We start from the raw sequence: 22,162 nt of genomic DNA, 5'->3' as shown, positions 1-22,162 counted from the left end.
AGCAGAGGCATCTTGGTATGTCACAGAGCTAAAAAAAGTAACACCGATCTTTTATGTAGTATCTTTCAATCACTGCGTGGTAAATGATTTGAAATTTTTTAAATCTAATTTCCTCTCCCAGCTGACTTTGCTGTTGAGGTGTAGGAAAAAAGAGTTTTCCATCTCCACACTTCTGAACTTTGTACTGAGCAGCATTTTCCACTATGGAGGCCAAAGGGAAATCCAGCCCTGTCCAGAAAGTCCAAAAACAACTTTCATTCTGAAGGGATGTTGGTTCTAGGAGGGATGCTACTTCCTGTGTAGCACAATGAAGCAAATGTCTGACATAGCCTCTGGATAAATCTAAATAAATCAGCTCCCAGTCAGCTGGGTTTTAATTTCCACGCGTGTGGAATGAATGACTTTAAACCAGGCAATAGAGTTTTCCTCTGCATTGGAGTGTAATTTCTGGTTACTCTAATTCTGTCAACATGTCTCCTCAGGTTCCCCAGAGGATAGAAGAACAAAGTTCTGAAGACGGCAATGCAGGAATCCCAGGCGTATGGGGCAGTTGGGGCCCCTGGTCTGCTTGCTCTCGAAGTTGCAGTGGTGGTGTGATGGAGCAAACCCGGCCCTGCCTCCCAAGCTATTACCATGACAGAAGTTATCCTAGGCCAGGGCTACAGTACCCAGCCTCGGAAAGAGCTCTCGCACCCCAGCATTCCCGCCGTGATGAAGATCCATTAACTCCTTATTCTGGCCATGTCATCTCTGCTATCCGTACGTCCGTGCCACTTCACAGAAATGAGGAGCGGCTTCAGAGAGGTCTCTGGGCTTTGGCTCCATCGCCGGGCCGCAATGACAGCCATCTGAACAGAGGAATGATGAGAGGCAGCCGGCATTCTCAAAGGCACCGACACAAGCCAGAGAGGAGGTACTGTCCCTGCAAATGTAATTGATTCCATAGCTTAGTGTGAGTGGTGTGTTTGAAGAATGTCTCTTCGTGCCAGATTTTAAATGAATAGATGGGAGAATCTCAGGAAAGAATAGCCTGGTTCTGTAGTAGTCACAAACTGGTTTTTGGAAGGCTGCTTCAAGTGATAGCATGTGATTATACTTTAATATCTGTTGTTTATGTTCTAAATCCAAAATCACCACCGGAGCCAGGGGTGCAAAGGAGGCTGTTGCCCCAGGCCTGGTGATTCAAAAGGACCCAAGGCTCCCAGCCTCTGCCACTCCAGTGGGAACAGTGACGGTTGGAGCCCTGGCCCCTTTAAATCACTGCAAGAGTGAGGTAGAGCACACACACTGGGCAGCTCTGAGGCCTGGCTGAAGGGGAGGGGATGCAGTGCAGTGTGCTCTGGGGGGTGCTGAGGACTGGCTGCCTCCAGCCTGGCCCCCTTCTGGGAGCTCAGAGCCATGTCCCCCCCATCTTCCCCAGGGGTCTGTTGGCTCCTTTACCTGCAGGCAGAATGAAACTGTAAGCTGTTTTAATATCTCTGCTTAAAATGATGTTATCTAGTAATTTCCCTCCATGATCCATTACCCTTTGACATCCTCATGGTAACCGTAATAAAGGATAACTGGGTCATGCCACTCCATCTTATCAGCCCATGCTAATTAGAAATGGCTTGAAATTTTGTCTTCATAACTACTTGTGATAAAAATGGCTTTTTAATGAAATTTTGAATTCTGGTCAAAATTTTCTGTCTTTTGACAAAAGGGACTTTGCTTTTGTCATCCTCCCCTTTCTTAGATCTCTTTTGCTCGTTTTCTATAGGAGAACCAACCAATTATTGAAAAATTATTCAAGCAAATGAACTTTCTTTTAAAAAGAAAATGAAAATGTTTACCTTGACTAGTCCTGATTTTAATATCTGATAAAATAAATGTATATTTTTAATGATTCAATCTTGAACACTGCCACTCTTCTGTGATTAAATATTAACTCAGAGTTCCTGTCACTCCCAAAAGACAGCTTGTCATTAATTCATGCACTTATCATCAAGTAACCTGTGGTTGTGTGCTGTGCCTGCAGTCTGAGGCCTCATTTCTTGGGAGGCCTGTGATCCTGTGCTGCCTAGTTAAAGTTTGCCTTTCGATGGTCTTTTTTCCCCTCTTTAATTTTAATTGGCTGGCTGGTTGTGAACCCCTGTGCTTACCCTGAGATAATCCCAGCTATACTCCATTTTTGGGGAAAAGGGCTGATGAGATAGCTTGTAGTAAACTCTCTCTAGTCAAACACCAGTCAAATGTGAGAACTTACCTGTCCCTTCTTCCTCTCTGCCATTTTGTCAGTAAGGTGTGAACATCAAAGCTTACTTGGAACCAGACTAGGTTCAGATGCTAACCTTTTGAGTTATGGGTAATGTCACTTAATTCTTGTTCCTCCAAAACCACAGAAATTAAAGACATGAAATATAAATTAATCAGCTCCCAGTCACCTGAGTTTTAATTTCCACGTGTGGAATGAATGGCACAAACTCAGTCATGCAAAGCCATTCACACGCTGTCGTCCCCCAGCTCAGGGGCTTGTCTCTGAAGGAGGGGGATTTGGTTGGGGTGGGGGCCTCTGGGGTTGCCGGTCTCAGAAGGAGGGAGATTTGGTTGGGGGGGGCTCTGGGGTTGCCAGTCTCTGAAGGAGGGGGATTTGGTTGGGGGGGGGGGGCTCTGGGGTTGCCAGTCTCTGAAGGAGGGGGATTTGGTTGGGGGGGGGCCACTCTGGGGTTGCCGGTCTCTGAAGGAGGGGGATTTGGTTGGGGGGGGGACTCTGGGGTTGCCAGTCTCTGAAGGACGGGGATTTGGTTGGGGGGGGGGACTCTGGGGTTGCCGGTCTCTGAAGGAGGGGGATTTGGTTGGGGGGGGGGACTCTGGGGTTGCCGGTCTCTGAAGGACGGGGATTTGGTAGGGGGGGGGGGGGCTCTGGGGTTGCCGGTCTCAGAAGGAGGGAGATTTGGTTGGGGGGGGCTCTGGGGTTGCCAGTCTCTGAAGGAGGGGGATTTGGTTGGGGGGACTCTGGGGTTGCCGGTCTCTGAAGGACGGGGATTTGGTGGGGGGGGGGGGCCTGGGGTTGCCGGTCTCTGAAGGAGGGGGATTTGGTTGGGGGGGGGGACTCTGGGGTTGCCGGTCTCTGAAGGAGGGGGATTTGGTTGGGGGGGGGGGACTCTGGGGTTGCCGGTCTCTGAAGGAGGGGGATTTGGTTGGGGGGGGGGGACTCTGGGGTTGCCGGTCTCTGAAGGAGGGGGATTTGGTTGGGGGGGGGGGACTCTGGGGTTGCCGGTCTCTGAAGGAGGGGGATTTGGTTGGGGGGGACTCTGGGGTTGCCGGTCTCTGAAGGAGGGGGATTTGGTTGGGGGGGACTCTGGGGTTGCCGGTCTCTGAAGGAGGGGGATTTGGTTGGGGGGGGGGACTCTGGGGTTGCCGGTCTCTGAGGAAGGGGGATTTGGTTGTGGGAGGTGCTGGGGGTGCCTGGCTCTGGCATCAGCTGGTAGAAAACCTGCCAGTCTCCAGCGGCAGCCCCTGTTTGGGCAGGCCAGGGCCAAGGGGCATGGAGCAGGGGTTGGGGGGCCAGAGGTGCGTAAGGGCAGGCAATGGCAGGGGGAGAGTACAAGTAGGGGGTGGATCTTGGGAGGAAGAGGTAGCTCAGGAGCATTTGGGGGGGGGTGGGACAGTATGTGTGGGGGGGTCTTGGGGCAAGAAAAGCAGAGTGGGGGATCACGGGTCTGGGTGCTTGTGCCCTCCAACCCCATGTTTTGGGCACTTCTGTGATTCTGGGCTAGGAGAGCTGGGTCCGCCCTGGAGCAGTGTGCAGCCAAGGCAAGGGACAGCAAGTGTTGAAGACCCAGAGTAAAGTGACGGCTTGGCTGGTGGGGAAGCGAGAAGAGCTTTGTCATTTGTGAACTCCACCCGCAAGTGCTGAGAGCGGAGGCGTGGGGAGCCCCCTTCCCCATATGCTGAATTTGCCAGTGACCTGCCGCTTGGCACCCGGTTCCCTACCCACTGACGTTGAGCCACTCACCCGTCTGTCACTGGACTGCCTCACTTGATTTCATCCGGACACAAAGCGCTATCAAGCAACTGATGGCACCACCCGCCCATTGGAATGGTATCAACCCCGCGGGACCAAGGCAAGACTTGTCCTTGCCAGTCCTTGCTCTGCACATTGGTAAAACTCAGAAGCCTTTCCCAAGGAGGCCAACATTGTTCCCATTTTACAGCTGGGGAAACTGAGACTCAGTGGGGACTGTGACATGCCTGAGGTAACACACCAGGCTGGACTAGAAGCTCAGTTTCCAGTGGTTCAGGGGCTGTCTACATGGGTAGCAAAGATGTGACTGCAGCACAGACCAGCATAACCCGGCTCGCTGCAATCTGATTAATGTGGGGAACAACCACAGGGTGGGGGGGCTTCAGCAATCATGCCCTGTCTAGCTCATGCTGTGATCAAGACACCCCTGCTCAAAGGAGACAGTCCTGGGAGCTGCCTGCCGGCCCACAGTGAAGCCCAACTAATGGCAGCGAAGGGCAGAGTCTGATACCCAGCAGCCATCCTGAGCCCGCTTCTCCCATCCGCTCAGCCCCCCTCACCCTCTGACTTGCTGAGGCGTGTGGAGGGAATGCTTCGGACCTTGCCAATTCACTCCCCTTGCACCTCAACATCGGCCTAGAGGCACCACAGGGCATGGCCCCTGGGACCCCACAGTGTGCGAGAAACTAGGGCCTGACCTGACCCCCAGGTCAGGGATCAACTTGAGGGAGGGCCCTAGCATCAAAATCTCATTGGTGCTCAGGAGGCTACAGAGCCTCTGTAGGGGGTGCTGGCTCCGGTTCAGTCCCAGGGCAGGGGGCACAGGCTGGCTCACGGAGGTATGGATGGGCTCTGGGGATCCGTCCCTTCTAGGGGGCCCCAGCTCCCATCTAACTCCATGCAGGCAGTATAGAATCACAGAACACTAGAGCTGGAAGGGACCTCAAGAGGTCATCAAGTCCAGTCTCCTGCCCTCACAGCAGGACCAAGCACCCAGGGCTACTCAACACATGGCCCATGGGCTGCATGCTGCCAATGGCCAGTTTGTTTGCGCCCCACGGTGCAGTTTGGGTTTATGTGGGGATCAAACACGTGGCCGGCAAGTGGGAGCCAAAACAAAAAAGTAGTCAGGGTAATGATCTTCTGTTGATATGCGTTTTAGTAGTCAAATTCTTGGACTGTCATTGCTCATGAAAAGTGCTGTCACATGGGTAGAAATCGGGTAAATGTTGCAATTTCTTAATATCAGCAGAGCTGACGTAAATGAGGCCTGTGTGTTGTGTAGTCTTGCCTTAATCTTTGTATTCATGCCTGTCAGTGTGAGAGAAGCTATTTGTATATATTTGCTTGCATATGCAACCACACTTAAGATGAGGCCCTCCGCATGTTCTGTAAGCATCAGTATGGCCCCTGGGGCTTCCAAAGTTGAGTTGCCCTAGCTCATCCCTGACAGGTGTCTGTCTAACCTGCTCTTAAATATCTCCAGTGATGGAGATTCCGCAGTCTCCCTAGGCAATTTATTCCAGTGTTTAACCACCCTGCCAGGCAGGAAGCTTTTCCTAATGTCCAACATAAACCTCCCTTGCTGTAATTTAAGCCCATTGCTTCTCATCCTAACCTCAGAGGCCAAGCAGAACAATTTTTCTTCCTCCTCCTTATGATACTCTTTTAGGTACTTGAAAGCTGCTCTTATGTCCCTTTTCAGTCTTCTCTTTTCCAAGGTAAACAAGGCCAATTCCTTCAGCCTTGCCTCCTAGCTCATGTTCTCTAGACCTTTCATCATTTATGTTGATCTTCTCTGGACTTTCTCCAGTTTCTCCATGTTTCCTGAAATGTGGTGCCCAGACCTGGACACGATACTGCCTAGGAGATGTGAGACTGGGTGGGTTAATTTCCAATCCTCCTGTTTATTCTTTTCCTAAGCCAGGAGGGCACAGTGGTTCTGATGGGGGCTCTGCAGGAAGGCACCCACACTGCCCCCTGCCTGAAACCTTGTGTAGGTGTTAAACAGCTGTCCAGCCCATCCTAGAGGTGACTGCATTTAAACATGCCTGAAGCAATACAGCACCAGCAATGGACAGGAGAATGGCTCCTGGACATGGCTTGCTCATGACTGCTTCAGTCCCATTGGATGGGCCTCAGCCTCTTTCCTTCCCCTCCTGCACTTTGCAATGGAGCTGTAGATTCTGGGGGGAGAAGGGTGGAGGCAGGCAGAGGTGTCTCCCTGCAGCAGATGTAGACACATCTCTGTATTAATCATTCTCTCATTGAAGTTTTTAGCTTTGTATTGAGTCCTTTTACATGGAAACTTTGTATTACGTCTTGGTAGAATAGTCCCTAGGACCGTGGTCCCCAACCCGGTGCCCGCGGGCGCCATGGCACCCGCTGGGCCCTTTACGTGCGCCCGTGGAGCAACCTGGGCTGGCCCCGCCCTTGGGCGTGCGGCAGGTGCCAGCCTCGGGCGCATGGCCGGCCCCGGCCCCGCCCCCAGGTGTGCCGCCCCGGCCGCGCGGAATCTGGGCAGCCCAGCCCGGGATCGCAGCACATGCTGCTGCCGGCCTCGGGCGTGTGGCGCATGCTTGGCCCCGCCCCCAGTCACGTGGCCTGTGAGTGGCCCTGACCCGTACGCGCAGTGCGTGAGCGGCCCCGCCCCCAGGCGCCCGGCAGCCCCAAAAGGTTGGGAACCACTGCCCTAGGACAAGTGAGACAGACTGTCCCTGTGGAGTGAATGAGGTGGGAATGGATAAGGTGGAAGGCGAGCACCTCTGGGCAGTTGCAAAGGTTGGAGAGGTGATGGAAGCCAGATCCAAGATCAATGAGCCCTGGGATGTGGGCCCACTGAAAGGAGACTGGACCTGTGGATGCCTTGGGGAGTCAGCAGCAAGGGCTGGCTATGGGAAGCCCCCTCTTTGGAGGTGAATGTGGCAGCATTGAGACACCACCCAGAAGCAGGTGCCACAGATACTAACTTCAGATTCATGGGACGGCTCTCACAGATCTTGCACATGCATAAGATGATAGATCTGCAGCAGGGGAGGCAGTAGCATAGCGAGGGGGCCGGAAGGGTCAGTTGCCCCTGGGCACCATGCTAGGGAGGTGCCAATTTAATCCCATTCTGCTCCCCCGTCATCCCTCAGCTCATGTGCTCTTACTCCACATGCCACCGGCAGCTGGAGCCTCCTCCCTGTCTCTGCTCCAAGCCCTACCCTCCTCCATCTCCACTTGCGGTTTAGTGCATGCGGGAGCCTGGCCCCAAACTGTAGGGGGTGGGGGAAGATGTGGTACACGTTCACCTCGACTGTGCACCAGGTTTGGGGTCGAGCCACATGGCGGCGGGGGGGAGGGCAGGGCGCAAATTTTTTCCTTACCCCCGGGCTCATAACACCCTCGCTACGCCTCTGGTCTGATGGATTGGTCTGGGGTTCCTCACCACTCTGCGATAGCAGCTCCTGGTGGGCCATTGGTGATTGCTCAGTTTAAGGTAGCCACTGCAGTTGGAAAAGGAGACATATAGGAGAGGAGGATGGGAAGAACTGTGTACTGAACATTGTACACAGCAGCCTCATAATATGGGTGGGGATAAAGCCTAATTCAGCTCTGCTTTCCTGTATGATGGAATTCCTTTAAGTTTATGTTGGGGGTTTTGTGTACAGATGGTACAGCAGTTTTTTCCAAGGATGAAATCTTGAAAAGAGATTAATTGATATGGAGGTGTTCAAATCTTACTTAAGTTATAACCTAGAAGACGTGCCCTGCATTGCCTGGGTCCTTCAGGCCAGGAGTCTGGCAGTGTGGGGAATGCAGGAGACAGGGCAGGGCCTTGGAGATGTGGGGGGAGGTGGGGAGGCAGGAGACTGGGGGCATGGAGGTTGCAGGATTCAGGGTGGGGAGTTGAGGAGGGGCTCAGACAAGGGGCTGGAGATGTGGGGGATGCGAGAGTGAGGGTTGGGGAGGTAAGGAGGAGCTGAGAGCCCATCCGGTAGGACTTTCTCTTTCCCTCCCCTGTGGCCAGCAGGGCCTTCTCTTCCCCCCCTCCTCATTCCGTTCTGCCAGCAGGGGCCTTCTCTCCTCCCTCAGCCCACTCTTCCCCACCGGCAGGGTCTTCTGTCTCCTCTCAGCAGCGCCTCCTGGCTGGCAGGGGCCTTCCCCCCAATGCTGCCACCAAGAGCCATATGGGAAAAAGTTTGGGACAAGGGGAGTACTTACGTAGTCTGGTGGCAGCCAAGATGGCCAGCTCTGCTGGTCATTCTCCCGGTAGTGCAGATGCTTCCAGTGGTCATTCTGAAGTATAGCTCTCCCCTGTGTTCACTGCCCTCAGAGGCGACTCTCAGTATCACATCACGCAGTCCCCCCTCCCTTTCCATGTTATGGAAAACAGTCCCATTCCTGGCACTTTCCATTTTCCTGGCACTACCAAACCCTGACCTTGCTTTAAGTTAAGATAAAAGGAAGCTGCAATACCAAATTTGGTGGTCCTAGCTCTTACCAGTTAGGAGGAGTTAATGAGCAAACAGACTCGCAGACAGAGAGATGCGTTTTTCTAAAATATATAGGTAGATTATTTCCTCCTTGTATAAAATGGGTCCTTGTGGCTTTAAAGCCTATTGTATTGTGTCATTTTGAGATGTCTTTACAGTCACCAGCAAAACACTGGGAAAAAATTTGAGTTGAAAATGAAATGAATTAGTATGGCAGGTCTAATATGTTTTCTTAATTTTGGAAATTCCAGAGGTCAAACGTTTGTTATGAGGGAGTGTGCTGTACATTGTGGGTAGAAAATAAATTCCAAATATTAATGAGCTTTACATATGACTTATATGCTGTAAAATGTTGTTCAATAGCCCATAAAATAGGGAGGCAAAGAACTGTCCAAAGTCATTCAAAAAAGACTATTTTAATAATGTAAGAATTAGTGGAAAGTTTTTGGAATATTTATAATTACTGTTTCAGATTCATAAATTATCCACATTTTAGTAGACTTCTATAAAACAGCTATTTAAAATTTGTGATTGAGAAGAGCTATCATCTGAGTGCATAGTAAGATGAAATGGGACTATTTCCAAGTCAAATATATTCCACAAGCAATGGAAGTTCTTCAAAGAAGCAAACTACGTTTGTACCTTTTGGAAACAAGTGGAAAAGTTCTCAGGCAGTTGACCAGGAAAGTAGAGGAATCAGAAATTGTGAATTGTGTATTAATGCAACTGAGAATGTAGAGACACTCAACTATGAATTGCAAGAATCAGTTGATCAGGTAGAATTAGACAATTTAAAAGGCAGGGCAAGGGAGTGGCAACATAAGCTCAAATTTTGACCTATTTTAAAATGTTAACGGTTTCATTTTGGAAGAGGAGAATAAATCAGCTTGGATCTTATTGTTCTGTTGTTGCTCTGTTCATATGGTATTAACATGGGAAGAGAGAAGTACTAATCCAGCAGGAATACCTAGAGAAATTGTGCATGTGAAGACAAATGGAAAGCATAATGCCTGTACGAGGGTGCTCAGCAGCCACCGCTGCATCTCTTCTACAGCAAGAGAAGTCTTTCCCCCTCTCTGCATTTGTGGCCTGTGCATAGCTGCAGGAAAGAGAAGCCAAGATGAAGCCCCTCCCTCTTCCAAACAACCATTTCAGTCTTGCATCAGTGCTAGTAGCATTGGATGGTCTCTCTTCACATTATGGATGCTTTCTTTGTGGGTATGCCGCCTTCTTAGTTGAGGCAGAACTATGTAGCTTATGCCAATCAAGAGAAGAGGGAGAAGGAGTCTGAATTTTAAAAAAAGTAACAGTGCACTCTGAATGAAAATGATACCCACAGCAGTAGAACTTTCTTCTTAATCTTTGACAACTTGTGCATTTTATATCTGGATGGTAGAATTTCATACCTGTCTCATGCCAGGTCAAGTGCTACTTAATGATTTGATGCTGCGTGAAGTTGTGCCCATTAAGCATAAATTATTTTTTTGCTATCCTAATTATGCAGTAGTCATTTAGCCCCCAATTCTGCTGTTCAGGAAAGTACGTAAGCTCATTAAATGCTTTTCTGAATTAGGATCTGTCCTGGGTTGTCTCCTGAAAGTATTTTCATGCCTCAGTAATTGACCACAGTCACTCCAACTCTTTTAATCACCACTGTATTTTATGACTATATTTACAATCCATAGCCAGCTTGCCTTCTGGGAAATCCTTCAGTAATAGCAGCAGTCAGTCCTGCCTACCTCTGCCCTCCTTACTCTCTCCATCCTGTCCCTGCACTTCTTGTATGTTTATATAGTGCTAGTTTCACAACATTAGCCCCTGAGCAGGATCTCCACTTCATTTATTGGCCTCCTGTAATAACTCTCTGTGTTGCAATCATAGTATGCTTAATGTGAAATGGAGAGGAATTGGGTGACAGGGTGCCAAGATAGTTCCCCAGTCAGCGCATGGGACCTCATTTCCATTTATTGTCCTGATGTTTACTCTGTTCCTTTGGAGACCTTAGAAGGGCCTTTTCAGTTAAACACTGTCTTGATTACAGTTCGTTAGCAAATGGAATTTCAAATTGGGATGAAAAGTTAAAATGTATCGTGGAATGAAGATTCAAGACTATTTTGTTTTTGAAAAACTGCAACTCCCTTTTCCAAACTTTTCATTTTGATGATGTCTAAATATTATCTAATATAAAATATATTATAAATATCATGCAATGCTAAAATTGATATCAACAATTAAATTAAAATGACAAATCTGGAATGAAACTAAGGAAGTTGAAATAGAATATGAGAGACATGTCCAAACAACCCAGTTTGAATTCTTTTGAAATTTTCCCATAGGAAAAAAACAATGACTGGTTGATCAAAAGCACCTTTGATTTGACCTCCGTGCACCCTATCTAATATAAATGTGTCTGAATTGGAACTGGGAAAGCCACTGTAAAAGAGCTGAAGGGCATAACATCGAGAGGATGTAAACTGTTCAGTTCCTTGAGCAAAACTCAGGACATACTTTTGCTATTCTTTTTTTTTCAAATAAATGCCCCCATAGGCCTTCCAGAGTTTAATAGTAGTTAGAACTGTATTCTGCAAATGCAAACATGTTTCCATCTCCAGCTCTTAGTGTACGTTTAACCTTTATGTACATAAGGAAATCACATAGCTGGAGGGACACTTTGCATGTACATGTGCATGTTTCAAGGGGTGTCAATGGTTGCTCACATAAATTTTGCATACCTACAAAGCACTGACAAAGTTGTTTTGAATTTTAAATCCCATATTTATTTTTAAATGTTTATGAAAGAAGATTTTTGACCAAACATTAGTGCTTCTAATTCATCTCTAAAGGGGACATAGAATTGCAAGCAATCAGAATCACCTCATCCTTCTTTGATGTTCTAGGTGTGTTATGTATTTGTAAGTAGTGAAATTGAAGAAAGACTACTGCCATAATAGGTGAAATGTGTATAGTGGATGTGTTCAGCATTAAATCTGAAGTGGGGAGTAAGTAAATTGTCTAGCACAGACTTAAATACTATTGGAATAGGGTTTTATTCCACAGAAAGATTGAACTTTTTGCTTAAAAAATAGAAAATGAAAAACTTTCAGCTGACCGCTGAAAATTTTTATGTGGATGTGCCATTGTGGTGCCTCAAGTGAGTTGCAGTTTGGGAGAAGGAGGGACTTGCCCCTACTCTTCTCTATAGGCCAGGCTCTCTTCCATGATGCATGACTGTCTCCTCTTTTGCTGTAGGAGATGTGGTCTAGGTGTGTAGCCCAACCCAAGGAGAAGGATGAGGGCATGAGGCATCCAGTACTCAGTGTTATGGAACTATAAGTCTCAGGTGGAACCATAGAGGCATTTCTGACTAATTTTTTGTTTGTTCTGTGGTGCTAGGCTATTTGATGTAAAGTGGAAAATTTTCTGTGAAAAGCAGACACTTTTCATAAAAATTAGTGTCACCAAAAACCTAATTGCTGACACTTTTTTCTTTAACTTTCCCTAAAAATAATCTTGAGGCTGCAAATAAGTGAGTTTTTAAGAAGTTGCTTTTGGCAGCACTGATGGTCACTAGAAAATAATCCTGTTTTGAAATGGAAAGATGCAGATTCTCTTTCAGAAATGGCTTTGAAAAATACTGGATATTGTGACTGTTGAGGAAGTTGTTGATGTAATAATAAACACATTTTCTTCACGATGTGGAGTAAAGCAGTTAAGCATCTCCCTAATCTAGTCCTGCTGACTTACTTTATTTTCCTGTATTTTGTGGTGGGGAATTCATATGGGATTTTATTCTTTCCTTTCCTTTCTCCCCATCAATAATCCTTTAGGAGAATGTTTTTGAATTAGAGTTTACCACATGATCTTGAAGTCCTCTTATTTCCCTAATGCAGACTCTGTATGGATCCCATAGGCATCAATAGATAATATTGGTATGTTATTGGCATGTCTTTGTCTTCTTCTTTAATGCTGTTTTGCATACTGTACCATTCTTATTCATACTTTTTCCAGTACCCAGTGGGACTAGTTGCATGATTCAGTGATATACCACAGCCCCAATACAGGAAAGGACTTAGTTAAATGCATGGTTAAGTAGCCCTGTGGCACCTTAGGGTATGTCTAGATTACCTTCCTCTGCCGACAGAGGCATGTAAAATAGGCTACCCAACATAGTCAATGAAGCCGGGATTGAAATATCCCCAGCTTCATTAACATAAAAATGGCTGCCACGCTGTGCTGGCTCAGTTTATCTTATGCCTCGTGAAACGAGGTTTACAGGAGCGGTCGACAAAGGCTTCCCTTGTCGACCGATCCGCGTCTTGACTCGCACACTGTGCCGATGATCAGCTGAGCCGGCACAGTGTGGTGGCCATTTTTATTTTAATAAAGCCAGAGATATTTAAATCCCGGCTTCATTGACTATGTCAGGTAGCCTATTTTACATGCCTCTGTTGGCAGAGGCAGGTAATCTAGACATACCCTTAAATACTAATAAATATATTCTATTGTGAGCTTTCCTGGGCGAAACCCATTCATCTAAAAGCTCATAATATAGTATATTTGTTTGTCTCTAACGTGCCACAGGACTGCTCCTTGTTTTTAAAGTTACAGACTAACATGGCTACTGCTCGGAGTCTTTTTAGTGTGCATAAGTATTGACCTAAAACAGAAGCTTTCCTGAATCGGAACCCATGTGAATAAGGGCTGGACCTTGTATCTCGTTTAAGGAATTGTGGTACGGATTATCAGAAAATTGATAAGCGCAAATTAATAATATACAGTTTAAAAAAGCAAACTAAAGTTGCTTACAATCTGTTCCTACTTGAATACAATTATATTATTTGGCATGAAATACAAATTCTTGTGAAACTGATTGGAAAAAAATACTTTTCATATGCAGTGGCCAATTTTTAAACCTCAGTCTTGGCCATTCTAATTTGTTTTAATTCCAAAGGGCTCAGATTTTATTGGTGATTAATGGGCATGCCAAAGTCCATTTTAAAATCAAGGCTATCTTTGAGTTACACTACAAAAATGTCCCAAACCGAATGTCTTTTTTGTGCATTTATAGCAATAGGTGAAAAAAATTTGGAGGGGGCTGCCTTTTAGTTTGTTTGGACAGCATCTATCACACAGGCTGCGTCTATACTGCACTTTTATTTCGGAATAACTTTGCTGTGTAGACACACCCTGACAGTGTTAGCAGACTGCAAATAATAAGTTTTATCATTAACAGTTGTTTCTCTGTTGCAACATTATAACTAGAAGTTCTTCCTAGTGCAAGTATCTGAAAGCCATAGATTCTGTAAATTGAAGGGAAGGATAGGAGTTTAAAAAGCTGCAGATCCCTTGTTTCCTGACTGTAACGTGGGGAGCATACTCCCTTGTTTGGAGAGCTAAGGGCCATTATGGTTGTTTAACAATATGATAATTTTATATAATGTCTTAAAGCATCATCCCTACCATCTGAGGTACTTGGAGCAAAATGATAGGAACAAACCAACGTAAAATAGGCAGTATGAAAATCAAAGTATTAGCATCTAACAAAGAAGTGGCCTCATTAAAATGAGGTTGGAGCGTGCAGGAAGGCAGAGCATTTAAAACAGAAAACACCTTTGCAGTAGAAATAGCTTTCACGGGCTGGCATTAAAGCTCTGAGAATTCTTCATTTCTCACCAATAAAATTGCAGAAATGGAGAGAGTTGAGGCCTCAATCCTGCACTTGGCAGCACATAAATTAACAGCTGGGCTTCCGATGGACTTGAAGTGCAGGAGAAGCCTGCTCGCTATTTTAATTTGAAGGCTCAGGGCCTAAAAAAGCAGTTCAGATCTTAGCAGCTACTAACATGATAAACGTTAAAGAACATGGTTTGTTCCATTGACGTGGATATGGGAAGAAGGTGTAAATTATCTCTGGCACCAAAAAGGACTAGGGATTCTTCCTGACTGGAGAAGGTGAAGTTGCCATTGCTTGCTCTCTGTTGGAGGTGGAGGGGAGGGAAGTGTTAAACTGAGCCTGCTAAGAAACTGTGCTGAGTTTGGGTACATCTAGACTACAAGCAGCTTTCAAAAGAGATCATCTAGACAGCCACAAGACTTTCAAAAAAGTGATCCTCTTTTTCGAAAGAGAGCACCCAGGTAATCTGGACACTCTCTTTCGAAAAAGCCCTGTTTGTGTTCAAGAACGCCTTTTTGAAAGAGCTCTTTCAAAAAATGGCATTCTTCCTCATAAAATGAGGTTTACCGCTGTGGAAAAAATTGCCACATTCTTTAGATTCGATTTCGAAAGAATACAAGAGCAGTCTAGATGCAGGTGAAGTTTTTTCAAAAAAACTGTGTAGTCTAGACATAGCCTCAGTATATCCCTTAGTGGCGCCCAGTAGTTGTGCTGCAATGCTTGCCCTACCTACTAGGGATGTGAACGACTAGTCGAATTGTTGACTATCTGATAAGCAAATGCAGTTGCTTATTGAATAGTCAACAGAGTAGTCGACTAGTTGTTTCCCCGCCTCTTGCTGTCTCTATTGGAGGGGGGGAAAGAGAAGAGGATGCTTCTGTGATGGCACATCGGGGGCCACCGACCCTGTACCCTCATCTGCAGCCAGATGTGACTCTCAGCCAGGCAGTAGAATAGAAGGTTTTATTGCTTCTCAGAAATACAGCACAGCACAAGGTTGATGTAGACATAGGAGGATGGGCAGACAGCCTTAGTTCCCTTGAGGGGGGGGAAGGGGTTCTTATCCTATTCTAGGTCTGAACCTCTTATCCTGTTCTAGGTCTGCTTTCTTCATCTTCCCCATGCTCAGACCCCCCCTTCTCCCCAGCCACCAATCACTCACACTCCTTCCCCTGGCCAGATGAGAAGTTGCTAGGCTATGGCCTATGTGCCTGCCCTCAGGGACCCTCCCCCCCACTGGGCAGTGTACATAGACACAGTCTCTGCAAAGTAGTATAGGGCAGTAGGATCACCCACAGCACAACACAGCAACCAGTGAATGACAAACCAGAGTGGACCCAGGGCCACAAGAGTGTACAGCACACCCCACTACAACAAACTTCAGAGTGGCAGTGCCAGCAAGGGAGTCCCCAGGCTGCACGTGGCATTGCAAAGTAGCAGCACTGCATGGAGCCTGGAGTCAGTGGGGGAATCCCTAGGCCGCATGCAGCATTTCAAAGAGACAGCGTGGAGCCTGCGTGGAGCCCCAGCTGATCCCTGGCTCCATGTGGCGTTGCTGCTTTGAAGCACTACAGGGATCCCGAGGTTAGTGGGGGACTGCCCCACTGGACTTGTGCTCCCTGCAGCGTTTTCATCTTTGGGGCTCTTGCTATACTTTAAAGGGAGAGGTGCCCCTATCAACTAATTGCATCGACTATTCAGTTAGTCAATTAATCGAAATTTAACATCCCTACTACCTACACACCCACATGCGGTGGAGGGACCATTGCAACTTCTTTCTGTTACCGCTACCTCATCTCCTCTGCTAGTGGAATTTTTACTGTGGAGCTCTGTGGCGACATCAATATTGGCAGAACCTGATGTGGACTCTGGGCTGAACTAAGCTCTGTGCATGCTATGTGTATTTTTATTGAAAGAAGGGAAAATTGCAAAGGTTGGTGAGATTTATGAGATATTAATGAGGTGGGTGGGTAACATAGACTTAGATAAATAGTGCAAGTTGAAAGAAATTACATCTCCCTGCACAATGAAAAATCTGTCTCGCTATAGTTTTGGAAACACATTAGTGGGGGAAGGGTTTCCTCAAGGCATTTTTGTATGTGGAAAGAGGGTGTGAGGGAGGCTTTGTACTGAGGAAAGAATCCAAAAATTATCAGCCTCTCACATTGCTACAGCTCCATTTCCTTTCTTCTGGTGCCAGCAGTTGAAGTGAAGTCTGCAGTGCTTTTTTGTACCACGTAGGTTCTGCCTGGGATTAGTGGGAGGGGTTGGGCAGTTCTAGCACTGTGCAGAAGGGAAGGGAAGAGAGTACAGTCTCTCAAAAGTGGCTTTTCCTTTCTGAAGTTACCTCTGTTGTCTCATATGACAGCATATTTGGTCTGGGAAATGTAGGTCACTTGTTAGCCTGTGGCCTGGGTAACGAGTGGTTTGTGAGCCCTATCACACCCGAGTCTTTAACTTCTAGGACAGAGTCCCTTCACAGCGGGCGACCCTAACGGCCGATGGATGCCCCAAGAGTCTGCCCTGTGGAGGCGGCATGACTCAGCGCTCAGCTCTTACTGCGTCTACCCCTGACCATGGAAAGATAGCCAAACTGGCTATGGTTCTTTTGTTTGTGTTCGGTTCTGTTACAGCAACAGGAGGAATCAGGTTGAAACCTAAACAGTTACTACTTTATTGTTACAAGGCAAGCTTAGCTATTAAATGTTACTTCTGTGTTACACATAACAAAGACAAGACAGAAATACAATAAAAGTCATTTAAAAGGTACCATAACACCATTTGGTTCTCTGAGCTCTTATTGAATGCGTGCAAAACAAACACTTAGCAGGTATATTCTCACCTCTGTGATCATTACTCTGGCAAAGCCAGTGTTTCTCTCAATCCCAATGGGAAGCAGTCGGTACGAGACGAAGGTGTCCCTAAAGTCTCAGGGGTCCAGGACTGCCTGACCAGCAGGTATATGGTTGGATCTCCAATTAGAGTGGGGCATAGGAACCCACTTTATACCCCTGTGGTCACGTAGACGCTTCTCTTGTCATAAAATGCCAATTAAGTTGGAATGTCTTTGTGATGGCAACTCCCCCTGGGAATGGGCAAAGCTTAATTTGCACCTGTAAGGTAGAGGTAACTAAATCATTAGGGTCGGACATTCTTTTCCTGGTGGGGCGGTAGATTTCTCTTCTGGGACGGTGTGTGTAGGCGTATCAATTACTGGTACGAGCCAAGGGCAGCCCCAGGCCCCGATCGTCTGCTGACCCAACTGCCGCTGTTATCTGGTTTCTATCTAGTATCCAGGGCCATAGTTATTCCAGCACCTCTGGAGGCCCTGGAGCCTTGAAGACAGAGTTTCGTTCCCACGGATTCTCCCTCCCAAGGATTTCGGAGGGAGGAGGCGAGGAGGAGCGGGTTTCTGTCTGGCTACAGTTGTTGGCGCATCTAAACTTAACCTCAGTAGGGACAATACAGCTGTTATGCCATTAACCAATTTATACCTCAAACTGCATCTTCTGATGACTTATCTTAACCTGCTCTTCTCAGTCCTGGTTTGTGGAAGTGAACACATACCTCATCTCCTCAGTTTGAAACAATAGAAACTATGTTCTCAAATTGCTTAAATTTCTGAATTAGACACACAATTCAAATACTTCTCGGGGGCTAGAATTATTGTTCTATTTCTAACTATTTCTATAATTATTTAGTGTATTGTAAGCCACATAAGTACTGCTTATGAAAACTGAATTAAAAACAAAACAGGATTGCTGCTTTACATGATGTAAGTTCTTTAAAAGTATTCAGAGTAACAGCCTCTACATTCTTCAGGGAAATCATTGCCAACACACTCAGAAGACAGGATAGCACTATGGGGAAAATATTTGTTTATTTTTCCTTCTGAATGAAATTCTGAACAATTTCTAATAACAATAAAGACCTCAGTTCAAGGTATTTCCTGGGAAATGAATAGCTAAATGAGGTTATTTTGGCCTCAGGTTGACTTGGTGCTATGCTACCCTGTCTGGCTGTTAATCCACAGGATATATTCTGGGTCTCAAAATTGTTTTTGCCTAATTATATTGGGTTTTGTTAAGTTACTGTAAGCAGATTTTGTACAGTGCTATAAAATATGTATATATAAAACCTTAACATGGCACTAATTGTAAAGCACCTTGGAATACTTTACGGAATGACTTAAATCAGTTGTGTGCAACCTTTTTTCAACCACAACCTCCATATTTTATTGTACTTGTAACCCCCAAGGTAATTTGAGCAGTACAGCGTGGCACTTAAATCTGGCCACCGGGGACTGGGCCTGGCTGTTGGCGGCCCCGCAACATGGTGCTTAGATCTGGGCAGCTGGGGCTTATGCCCACTGGTATGGTAACCCCCCCAGGAAGACAGCCATGATCCCCTTGGGTGTTGCAACCCATGGGTTGCACACCACTGACTTAAATGATAGGCACCAAGACTGGGAAGGCATAAGCCAAACATGTCTCCTATCATAATTTGAATATCTTGTGTATAAACCCTATATACAGCTACAGGCCACATGCATTAAACTTCTGCTTCCCTCCTCCCTCTCCTCCCCCATTGTTTTCTATTATGTGGCTGTACCTTTGATACAAACGTCAGATAAGGACCTGAGCTGCAAAATTGTAAACCAGATTTTGAAAACAGAAACTCACAGGATGGTGGGATCTGAGATTTTATTCAACCTATTACAGAATTAGGGACCAGCTGTGAAATTTAGATCTGGATTGTGGTTTAAATTCTGATGCCTAACTTAGCTCTTAGAGTTATCAGAAAAGCAGAATAACTCTAGTGCAGTTCTTTACCTTATGGCCCGTGATGGGAGGTTAACATGGGCTGCAGAGTGTCTTTTTAAATTTTATTCGTTTTTCATTTTCTCAGATTATACTTAAAAATTAAAAGGAGAACTCTGTATTAAACCTGAAGCAATATTGTATCTATATTAATGCTTCTGTTAATGTTCAGATCAGTGGACACTTTGTCCTTGAGGAGCATGGTATATTTCATTTATGCTATTAACCTATGCTGTGCTCATATATATCTTGACGTGCTAGATATGTATGCAACCTCTATAACTACTCTTCCCAGTGCACTTTCAAAATACAATATTGCAATTTTGTATGGATTTGTTGGACCGTAATACTGCAGAGTATCAATTACCTAATAAAATAATATGAAAGTAACCAAAAATGAAACATTATAATACTTAGAGGTAAATTACATTGTTTGTGTTCAACATACTGTGCATTTTGCAGCTACATTGTGTTGCTCTGTGTTTTTTAGGTACTCTGCGTATTCAAATATTCAAGTCAAGGTACAGCGAATGTTTAAGAGCAACATTTTAAAACCAAGATGCTTAAAGTCAAGCTCCCAAGTCCATTTTTAGGCATGTAAAAATTGTGACCTTTGTTTTTGTTTTTTAAAGGGTGCTAAACGTCACAAACCATAATTAAGTCAATGAAAGCTGCCAATGCTCATTACCTTTGAAAGTCATTCCTTTTTTATATGGATGGAGGAACTTGGCTTTAGGCACTTGGGTTTAAAATTGTTAACCAAGCTGTTTTGCTAGCTGTATAACTTCAATTTTGCTTCAGTAATGAAATAAATAATTATTCAAATGTCTGCATGAGACTAATAGCAGTGCAAACAGTTTTATAGGAGGCCAGAAAAGTGTGGTTAATCAAAGGAAGATGGGCTAGTGTGTCCCCAAGGGTTATAGATTAATGTGATCAAAGATTTGTCAAAGGTGGCTGTTTATCACTTTGAGCTATTTTCCAGGTTAATATGCAGATATGTTCATATTTTTACAACACAAACCCAGGGTCAAAGTTCTCCTTTCTTTCATTCATGTTTAAACGATTTCTTCCTGATTGATTTAAAGCTGGTGAAAGGCGTGGAATGCAAAGCCACACAGTGCTGTGGTATATAGAACTGCGAGGTGATATATGGTGGTCTTTCCCTCAGAATGGTAGTGCGAATCCACCTGGCTCTTAAGAGCTCTCCCTCCCCTTCTCATGGGAGTAGGTGGCACTACACTCTCCAGGACTACTAAATCAGTCATTATCCTTACTGTGTGCACTTAGAATTTACAGAAATACTACAAATTATAAGCTTGATAGAAACTATTATAGAAAATAAGATAGAAAATGTTATAACCTAATATTTTAAAAAAACAGGGAAAATATTTGTGATCTACAGTTTTTTCAGACTAAACTTTGTTTTCTAAATCGTATGCTTTGCAAATGTTTAGGGCACACCACAATGCAGAACTAGTAAGAGAATTTGAGAGATGGTATGAGTGGGACAATTTTAGAGCAACTATAGTTCTAAATCATAGATGATAATGCTGGAAACGAAGCCTGGTATCATGTTTAATGACACTGACTCAAGTTGAGAAATTCCCTCTACCTCTTTCTACCTCTCTCTCTCTTATGTGTAAAGCAGCTTATAGATTTTTTTTTAAACAAAAGCCCTTCACGATGTATACTGCACGATATCCTCTGAATATTCCCAAGATGTTTTCATTTAAATAGCAACCGTAAACTATTAATTTCACTTTTTAATTTTTGTATGTGTTCTGGTTTATATTTTTTTACCATATTAAGACAAATATAATGTATGATGTATATTAACAGCATAGGATCGTCAAGGAAGAGGTAAATAACCTGATACATAGACCAGGCTACAAAATGTAGCATTTCTCCTTTACTGAGCCAATTGTATTGCAGCCATGAAATCTTATGTCCTGTATATGATATTTCCTTAGGATGTTTTATTGCAATGTAGATATACACTTATCTAACCCAGGTAAGCTGACGAGGGCTTGAGCGGCTTGGACTGCAAATCTATAGGATTGCAGCATGGACTACGTGATAGCTATTTATTTTGTGGCTCTGTTTAATGATGTACATGGTTTGGGACTACTGTCATCCTTTTTTATTCTGGAAAGTTTGTACTGGGTCTAATTCTGCAGTTCTTGTACTCAGTGACATCAGTGAGCTTGCTAAGTCAGTCAATGTAGAGGGGAAAGCATTTACTCAACTTTAAATACTTTAGCCAATGGGAGGTAAGTTAGTGCTTAAACTAAATTTAAGTGCTTTGCTGAAGTGAACAACTGCAAGATCAGGTCTGTGCTGCTGAAATGTTTTCAAAGGTGTTGACATAAATGTCAAACTTCCAAGGGACCAGGAATGGTAGGTTTCCCTGACATATCACTGAGATGTGTTTAATATTTGCTTCTGTTGCATTAGAGCACAGATTCCTTTTAGTAAGGACATTTATCTGGTTCACAGCAATATTAAGTCACCATCAAAAAGTGACTGAAAACCACTTCTATTAAATATGCACACCAGATGGGATGTCGGTTAATAAGAGCGATAAATGTGTGAATTTAAATGACACTTTATAGTACCCTACCCCTCTTCTCTTTCTACATAAGTTATTGTTACGTTACTGCCTGTTGCTGCAAGTAAGTAGCAGCAGTGTAATTTATGGGTCAGTTAGACACCCAGAAGGTGAAGACAGATAAGTCTTCAGGAAAACCTTTCCAATGAGGCATGGCTTGCTGTTCTTTGTGCATTACATTACTTGCCACAGCACTACCACTGACTGCTTCAAAGGCTCTTGCAACAATCAAAGACTCTGCAAGGTCTAAGCCACACATTCCCCCTTGCTGCAGTAGGTATGCTGCAATTTCAAATAAAATAGCTTTTATGGCTTGATCTTTGTCTCGTTCCTCTGCCAGCATGTTTCAAGTTTGTAATAACTTTTATTGCTTATGATACTATTTTATGACCTGTTGCCTTCTATAACTTCTGCTTTTTCTCTCTTAAAATAGGAATCAACATTTCAAATCTCTCTCTCTGAATAAAATTGCATGGTACTACTGCTTTCAACATATTGTGTAGGGCATGTTCCTACCTGTTATAACTATAATTCCATTCAATTAATACCAGTGTTGAATTTGGCCCACTTATT

General features: G+C 45.0%; 1 protein-coding gene across 1 annotated transcript in view; it reads left to right on the top strand.

Annotated features, from left to right (window-relative positions):
* THSD4 (thrombospondin type 1 domain containing 4) overlaps window positions 1–22,162 on the top strand; it is a 687,220-nt gene that overhangs the window by 79,948 nt on the left and 585,110 nt on the right. The window contains exon 4 of the mRNA XM_075897743.2: window positions 483–913. Within this exon, the coding sequence (XP_075753858.2) occupies window positions 483–913 (431 nt within the window). The remainder of the gene's footprint in view (window positions 1–482; window positions 914–22,162) is intronic.

The sequence above is a fragment of the Pelodiscus sinensis genome, chromosome 14 (assembly GCF_052426305.1).
Source record: "Pelodiscus sinensis isolate ZL-2025 chromosome 14, ASM5242630v1, whole genome shotgun sequence".
Lineage (NCBI taxonomy): Eukaryota > Metazoa > Chordata > Testudines > Trionychidae > Pelodiscus > Pelodiscus sinensis.
This window is presented reverse-complemented; position numbering and strand designations above follow the sequence as displayed.